Raw genomic sequence first — 9,056 nt, forward strand, 5'->3', positions numbered from 1 at the left:
GCTCAGCTCACAACAACTTGTGAGCCCATCTTCAAATTTCTAAAGAAGGATGATGCAGTCAAATGGACCGATGAATGCCAGGAAGCCTTCAATAAGATCAAGGAGTATTTGTCGAACCCATATGTGTTGGTCCTACCAAAGCCCGAAAGACCTTTGATTCTTTATTTGACAGTCTTGGATAACTCATTTGGTTGTGTATTGGGTCAGCACGACATCACCGGCAGGAAGAGCAAGCCATCTATTATCTTATCAAGAAATTCACATCTTATGAGGTTAACTATACTCCCCTTGAAAGGACGTGTTGTACCCTGACTTGAGCAGCACAGAAGTTGAGGCATTATTTGTCATCCTGCACTACTTACCTCATCTCTCACCTGGATCCTTTGAAGCATATCTTTCAGAATCCCATGCCCACATAAAGGCTCGCAAAGTGGCAAATCTTGCTCACAAAGTTTGGCATCGTTTATGTGACTCGGACAGTGATGAAAGCCAAGCTTTGGCCGATCACTTGGCCGAGAACCCAGTGGACAAAAAATATGAACCTTTGAGGACTTACTTCCCTGATGAAGAGGTAATGCATATCGATGAGGTCGAGAAGGATGAAAAGCCCGGTTGGAAACTTTTTTGGATGGGGTTGCCAACATGAAAGGTGTCGGGATAGGGGCAGTGCTTATTTATGAAACAAGGCATCACTACCCTGTTACGGCCCAGCTGAGTTGCTACTATACCAACAACATAGCTGAGCATGAGGCATGCATTCTCGGACTAAGGCTAGCTGTAGATATGGGAATCCAGGAAGTCTTGGTCTTGGGAAACTCGAACCTTCTGGTGCACCAGATTCAAGGAGAATGGGAGACCCGAGATTTAAATCTTATACCGTACCGACAATGTTTGCATGATCTTTGTCAACGGTTTCGATCAATTGAATTCAAGCATATTCTATGGATCCATAATGAGGTTGCCAATGATTTGGCTACCTTGGTGTCAATGTTGCACCACCTGGACAAAGCTTATGTTGATCCTCTGCATATTTAAGTTCGTGATTAGCACACCTATTGTAATGTAGTTGAGGAAGAACTCGATAGTGAACCATGGTTCCATGACATCAGGGAGTATATCAGGATGGGGGTATATCCGGTACAAGCCACAGGTGATCAAAAGAGAACAATTCGGCATTTGGCTAATGGATTTTTCTTGAGCGGGGGAGTCCTATACGAAAGCACTCCAGATATTGGGCTGTTGAGGTGCATCGATGCAAAGTAAGCCACGACTATTATGACCGAAGTGCATTCCAGAGTTTGCGAACCGCATATGAGTGGGTATGTTCTGGCAAAGAAGATTCTTCGAGCGGGTTATTGGCTCACAATGGAGCGAGATCGTATCAGTTTTGTGGGCAAATGTCATCAATGCAAAGTAAACGGAGATTTGATTCATTCTCCGCCATCTGAATTGCACACAATGTCTGCACCCTGACCCTTTGTTGCTTGGGGTATGAATGTCATCGGACCAATTGAGCCAGCAGCATCTAATAGACACAGGTTCATTCTAGTAGCCATTGACTATTTCACTAAGTGGGTTGAAGCTAAAACTTTCAAATCTGTGACCAAGAAGGCAGTGGTTGATTTTGTTCATTCAAATATCATTTGTCGGTTCGGAATCCCAAAAGTGATCATCACAGATAATAGTGCTAATCTTAACAGTCATCTGATGAAGGAAGTGTGTCAACAGTTTAAGATTACACATCGCAATTCCACCCCATACCACCCTAAGGCGAATGGAGCAGTCGAGGCAGCCAACAAGAACATAAAGAAGATACTTCGGAAAATGGTGCAAGGTTCTAGGCAATGGCATGAGAAGTTGCCCTTTGTGCTGTTAGGTTATCGCACTACTGTTCGAACTTCAGTAGGTGCAATTCCTTATTTGTTGGTATATGAAACTGAGGCAGTGATACCCGCGGAAGTTGAAATTACATCCCTTCGGATTGTTGCAGTAGCCGAAATTGATGATGATGAGTGGATCAAAGCCCGTCTGGAGCAGTTGAGTTTGATTGATGAGAAAAGATTGGCAGTAGTGTGTCATGGACAGTTGTATAAAAAGAGAATGACAGGAGCATACAACAAAAAGATACGTCCCCAGAAATTTGAAGTGGGTCAGTAAGCATTTAAATGCATCCTTTCACATCAGGCTTAATCAAAAGGCAAGTTCGCCCCAAATTGGCAGGGGCCGTTCAACATAATAAGAGTGTTGTCCAATGGTGCTTTGTATTTAACAGATATAAAAGACAAATGTGTATATATGGCTATCAATTCTGATGCAGTCAAAAGATATTATGTATGACGTCTTTGGTTTAAATTATGTTTGTTTGTACTTGGCATATTTTGAAGATTGGAATGATGAAGACATTTTATTCTGCTATCTAAACACTTTATCCTTTGTTACCCCTTTGAGCCTTATTTATTTTCTTTCATACCTCTCTTTTGGAATCAGTAGCAAAGTTCAGAAACACATATACAAATGGTAAATAAAGAAGGAAAAGAGGAAAATATAAGATAAAAAGAGAAAGGAAAGAATGAAAAAGAGTGAACAAAAAGAAGAAAAGGAAAAAAAGAGAAGAAAAGAAAAGAAAAGAGAGAAAGAAAGAGAAAAGAGAAAAGTGCCAAAACAAAGCAATTCCTATTGACATGAACTACTTTCGACCTGATTCCTATTAAGGATACGTAGGCAGCCTCACGGTTTGGTCCCATCAAAATTCAAAAGTCCCTAAGCAAAGAAATTGGGGCAAAAGTTGTATTTATTGTGAGAAATCTAATTCCAAAAGTTGTAATTCTAAACCCATTCAAGTTGTTTTGAACCTTTATTGTGATATCCTTTCTTTCTAACCATATCCAAAAGCCCACATTATGGTCCAAAGAAAGACCTTCTGATCAGTTTTCGAGAGATGCCAAGTCGAGCAAGTAAAGGTGATTCATATCAGGGCAAAACTCCGGTCTAAACAGGAAAAATGAAAAATGAGAGAGTTTTATTGGTGAAAACCCTCCTGGGCACCGCAAGGCGATGGAAAGCTGAGAGAAATTTAAAAAAAATGAGAGATTCTTATTGGTGAAAACCCTCATGGGAACCGTAAGACAACGTTAAGTTGAGAGATGAACAAATGAGAGAGGTTTGTTGGTGAAAACCCTTCAGGACACCGCGAGCCGAACAAGGTCAGTGATTTGGCAAAGAAACTGGGTTATGGAAATCCCGGGGCATAAAGTATGGCAACTGAAAGGTGATTGGCTGAATAGGCTGGGCTGATTAATTCGAAATGCATGTCATGATCATCGGTACCAGCTGCTCCACTCAGATAAGTCTCTTTCCCTTTTCTCCCTCAAACAATCATCCAGTTTGGATTTTCTTCTTTATTCCTAACCCTCGAAGTCATTGCATTTCATTTCTTTTGGGTTTATTTCTCTACGGTTTTTCCAATGTTAGCCTTGTTTAAGAAAGAAAGAAATGATTTCAAAGATTACTACCAACTTCCAAATTGCAAAGCAAAGTGAGGCCAAAGCTTACCAAAATTAGCATGATGCAAAAGTTGAAAGAATAAGGTGTTAATGAAAGTTCAAACGGACAAATGGTTTGTGAATTTTGTGGAAGATACAGAGGTTCAGGAAGAAGGGCCAGAAACGTAGAACGACGGTTTGGGTATAGAGCACTCAGGTCATCCAGGGTCCTGCAGTTGAGGGTCAGTTAGAGAGTCAAAGAATCCTTGGCCAGTTCTAAGCAGCGAATCAAAGCAAAGCACGACAGCGAAAGGGCCACCTCCAGCAAGAATACCACAAGCTAACCACCACACTTTAAACTAATAAAGTTTTCTTTGATTAAAACATGGGTAGGAAATTTTGTTTATTCAGAGTAATCCTCCATGGGGAAAGCATGTACCGTACAGGTTCGACCGTAAATTCTCAGGACCCGCCTGGATAATGGGATTTAATTTAAAGTTTTCAGGATCCTCCTAGATAACGGGACCTAGTTAAAATTCAAAACATTCATGAGTAGAAAGATTTAGCATAAGCTCTACCTTGAGGAAATATAAGTTAGGTTTAAAGTTTTCATTATTAAGATGATCGGTGATTTTAATCTTCAGTACCCTTCTGAATAATGTGACTTAGTTTTAAGACCTCCATTAGATGATGAGATTTAGCATAAGTCTTACCTTTAGGAAATATAATTTAGCTTTAAAGTTGTCATTCTTAAGATGATGTTTGATTTTAATTTTTAGGACCCTCTTGGATAATGGGATCTAGCTTTCGAATTCTTAGAGGTATTGGGTAACATGATTCAATTAACACTCATAGATGTGCCCAGCTACTAAACTGGGACAGAAAATTTTCTTTGTTTTGTCTATTTTGTTGTAATCGGGTGCCCACCTGAAGAGCAAGGGAGAATAACACGAGTTTCAAGAATAGAAAGAAGTTCAGGTTCAAGCAATCAGGCACCCACCTGGAGAAACAAGGGAGAACAGTTCAAAGGAAAAGCAGTCGCAAGAGGAAGTAGTTCAAGTTCAGTAATCAGGAGCCCACCTGGAGAACAAAGGGAAAACAAATCAAGTTCCGAGGAAAAGCAATTAAAGTTTTGGAAATCAGGCACCCACCTGGAGAGCAAGGGAATATAGTTGAAGTTTTGGCAATCAGGCGCCTACCTGGAGAGTAAGGGAATACAGTTGAAGTGTTGGAAATCAGGCACCCACCTAGAGAGCAAGGGAATACAGTTGAAGTGTTAAAATCAAGCACCCACCTAGAGAACAAAGGGAAAGCAGCAGTTTTAGAGGAGTCAATTAAAATGTTGGTAATCAGGCACCCTCCTGGAGAACAAAGGGAAAGCAATTCAAGTGTTGGTAATCAGGAGCCCACCTAGAGAACAAAGGGAAGCAGTTCAAGTTTAGAGGAAAAAAAGTGCAAATGTTGGTAATCAGGCACCCTCCTGGAGAACAAAGGGAAAGAAATTCAAGTGTTGGTAATCAGTATCCCACTTGGAGAACCAAGGGAAAACAGTTCAAGTGTTGGAAATCAGGCGCCCACCTAGAGAACAAGGGAAAAACAGTTCAAGTATCGGAAATCAGGCGCCCACCTAGAGAACAAAGGGAAACAGTTCAAGTTTCGAGGAAAAACAATTCAAGTATTGGAAATCAGGCGCCCACCTGGAGAACAAAGGGATAGCAGTTCAAGTATCGAAAATCAGGCGCCCACCTGGAGAACAAAGCGATAGCAGTTCAAGTATCAGAAATCAGGCGCCCACTTGGAGAACAAAGGGAAAGCAGTTCAAGTATTGGAAATCAGGCGCCCACCTGGAGAACAAAAGGATAGTAGTTCAAGTGTCGAAAATCAGGCACCCACCTAAAGAACAAAGGGAAGCAGTTCAAGTTTCGAGAAAAAACATCTCAAGTGTTGGAAATCAGGAGCCCACCTAGAAAACAAAGGGAAAACAACTCAAGTTTCAGAGGAAAGGAAGACAATTCAAATATTGGTAATCAGGCACCCACCTAGAGAACAAAGCGAAAGTAGCAAGGTTCAAAGGAAGACAGTAATCAGGTGCCTGTCTGGAGAATAAGGGAATACAGTCAAATGTCGGCAATCAGGCGCCCTCCTGGAGAATAAAGGAATTCACCTCAGAACACAATTCAAGTCAGCAACAAAGGAAGTTCACCTGGAGAGTACAAGTCAACAGAACAACGGAAACTGCGAGATCAAGTTTGAAGGTATAGATAGGATTCTTGTAATTCATAAATCATAGCTTAGTCAGCAAGTAGTAGCAGCAACAACAACAGTGAAATCACAGCTTCCTGGTAGTCCCAGCTGCTGAAATTTCCCGAACTACACTGACCTGATTCCTTTATAGTGAAGGATATGTAGGCAACCTCGGAAGCATGGTGCGGTCAAATTTTTCAAAGAATGCTTCCCACGGAGTATTCAAACGGGCAAAAATCGCTCGTATCCGCTCACTTTATCTTTGCACAAAAACTCTTCGTGTTTCCGAGCAAAGAGGGGTAGCTGTGAGCACGTCATTTTTGCCCTATATGAATTACTCCCATAAATTCAAGAAAATAAATTTTTCCCATTATTTGCAATTTTATAGATTTTTTGTAGGAATTTTATTAATTATTTGCATTTTTGTGCATTTTTAATTTCTATTAAAAGTCATGAAAAGTAAAAAAATATCATGCATTGCATTTAGGTTTTATTCTACAGTTCCAGGATTTTAGTTAGTTGTTTGTTTTGTTAAAAAATGAAAATCACAAAATTGGCTTGTTTTTGCCATTATTGTCTTTAATTTTTAGATTATTGATCTTATCTCTCTTGAGTTAGGATCAAATAATTTTACAAATTTTGTAATTTGATAATTAGTTAATTTTACAACTTAGTTTAATTTGGGGTTTAATTTGGAAATTTTATTAATTTAGGGGAAAAAAGGAAAAGAAGAAAAGGAAAACAAATTGGAAAAGGGAAAAAGGAATTGGAGTCAAAAGGGGTTGTTGTGTTAGGGCCAATTTATTAAGGCCCAAGTCATTTTTCTCATTACCTGCCCCAACCCATACAAAATACCCAGTCCAGTCCACAGTCCTCACCAAATGTCGTCGTTTTGATCAAACCAATCTCATCCGTTGATTTCCTTCTCATCGAACGGATAGGAACTGGTCATAGGCACGGTATAAGATTGTCGGAACAAGCCTTACCCCCCAGTTCCATCTGCTTAGTCTCACATTTCTTAGACTCTTGGAACCCAAACCCTAGCGCTACCCTAAAATTCCTCACCATCTCCGGCGGCGGCGCAACCACAAACCACCTCCAAAATTACACCCCATAATCCCCGGCCTCTCATCTTCCTATACCCCAAAACGATTTCCCTTGAATCCCTCTCCATCTTCTCGAATTTTAGATTTAAGGTCAAAACCCTAAAGCCCCAAATCCGCCCTACCCCGGATCTGTAGCATGCAGGGCTTAAATCTCCAAATCTTCGAGTTTCAAGATTTGATTTAGCATGAAGTTGATGTTGGTCGTGTGTTCTCAACTAGAACATGCAATTAACATCAATTTTGGGCTTAAATCAGAATGGCTGGAGTTTCTTTAAGTCAACCACTAGGTATTTTTCCATTTATTTTTCCCCTCAGCCTATTTCTGTGGGTTTTTTTTCTTCTATGTTCCTTTCTTCCACCTTTCTTTAATCGGTTTCTTCGTTTCTCTTCTCCTTGGTTTCTTTTTATATTTTTCTTTGTTCTCCGACTTCGTTTTTTAGTTTTTAACCTCTATTCATCTAATTATTGGTTTATTTATGAGCTTCATGTGTTAATTTGTTGTCCAATTTGTGATTAGGGTAAATTCTTAAGTTAGGGAAATAATCAGGCATGTTGTTCTCATTTTTTTGTTTGTTTAAATTATCTAATTGTTGATACACTTTAGCATGTTGTTGGTTCAAGGTCAGTCATAGTTTGCATTTTTAATTATGTTGTTTATTCGGTTTCATTCTGAAAATCCTTGTTTAGGTCTTTTGGGTTGATTGGCCCATCTTTGTTTGGAAAGGAGTGACACATAAATTTCCTTTGGGTTTTGGTTCAGTAATTGAAAAGTAAATACAGGGGTGTCAGGGGTCAATTTAGGTATTTGGAAACCTAGGGAATCATTTTTTGTTGAGAGGAAGTTTCTAGAGGATAAGATGAGAGCTGGTTTGTTAAGAGCAGGGGTTTTCAGATATTTTAAAAGGGGTAAGAGGGGTAAAACAACCAAGAATTAAAGGGTAGAAAGAGAATTGGTTAGCTGGACTAGGGTTGCCTTAGGCTTGCCCAAATAAGACCTCTTTCCCTTCATTTTTAAGCAGCCTTGAACACTCTAAATATTGAAAAATTTCTGCATCTTCTTGTGGAAACTAGCTTTGGTTTTGCTCTTTAATCTTGATCGTTAGGCAGAATTTGAAAGCTTCAAAGAATTTTTGTTCATCTGGGTTTAAAATGATCCAAATTGTGCTGAAAATTGGTGTTGATGTTGCTGATCTACTGCTGTTGCTAAATCCCTCACTCTCCTTATTTTTCTCTTGTCTTTCAGGTATCTTTTGGACTGTGGATAACACATGAGCTGTAAATGTGCAATCTAAATGTGGAAATATGATGAACACAAGATGTTTTTTGTTGAAGTTTACTTCCTATGTTTTTCAATTACATTCATATTCTGTAATAGCCTAGTTTTATATATATATATATATATATATATATATATATATATATATATATATATATATTCTGCTGCCCTTACATGTTATTGATGTGGTATCATACTATTAAGTTTGGGGTTAAGTTTTTAGCATCTCCTATTAGGTTGTAAGTTGATTTAAGCTTGCCATGAGTATAGATAAATGCTCAAGGCTTTTTGCAGTGAGGGCTTAGGTCATGTAATGAATTGCTTTTCGTTTTCAACTCTGTTCAGAGTTGATGAGATTTTCATATCCAGGGTGGTCACATGATACTCTTATAGGGTTTTGCTATTGTTTGTATTAGAGAGGTTTAGATTGAGGTTTAAATTTCATACAAATTGTTCATAAGTTAGCATGAGACTAAATTAAGTTTGAATACTATACAACCTTGTTCTCATGTCACTAATCCAATTGAATTCAAAACAATGCTCCTTTTAGATGTGTAATATGGTTTTGTAGCACTTAAAGTTTTTTTATATCCTATTGTTGGGTACTGATAATAGTCAAATGGGCTCAGCTAGCCTTCTCAGGTTTTCGATGTTTCTTACGTTCTGTGTGGACTCGATCTTGAGTCCCACACTCCTCAGCCTTTATTTTTCATCAGATTTGGGTTTACTTTGGGCCTGGACGTTGGGGCCATTTGAAAATAGGGGAATTGTATGCCTTATCGTTTTGGGCCTGCTTTCGAACCCAGATCCTCATTTAACTGATGATGCCGACTATGTCTATAATAGGCGTGTCCCAAATGCCCAAAAGCCCAGCGCGACCCCTTTTTTTAGTTAGTAGTTGTGTAAATATAGCCTTAAATCACATTGATTAAAGTAATTCTTGTAATT

General features: G+C 39.1%; 1 protein-coding gene across 1 annotated transcript; it reads left to right on the forward strand.

Annotated features, from left to right (window-relative positions):
- Positions 1–1,824: 1,824 nt before the first annotated feature.
- On the forward strand, positions 1,825–2,157 carry LOC138888289 (uncharacterized). Its single transcript, XM_070170131.1, has one exon. The coding sequence runs from the start codon at positions 1,825–1,827 to the stop codon at positions 2,155–2,157; it is 333 nt and encodes a 110-aa protein (XP_070026232.1).
- Positions 2,158–9,056: the final 6,899 nt, after the last annotated feature.

This window comes from Nicotiana sylvestris, chromosome 3 (assembly GCF_000393655.2).
Source record: "Nicotiana sylvestris chromosome 3, ASM39365v2, whole genome shotgun sequence".
NCBI classification, from domain to species: domain Eukaryota; kingdom Viridiplantae; phylum Streptophyta; class Magnoliopsida; order Solanales; family Solanaceae; genus Nicotiana; species Nicotiana sylvestris.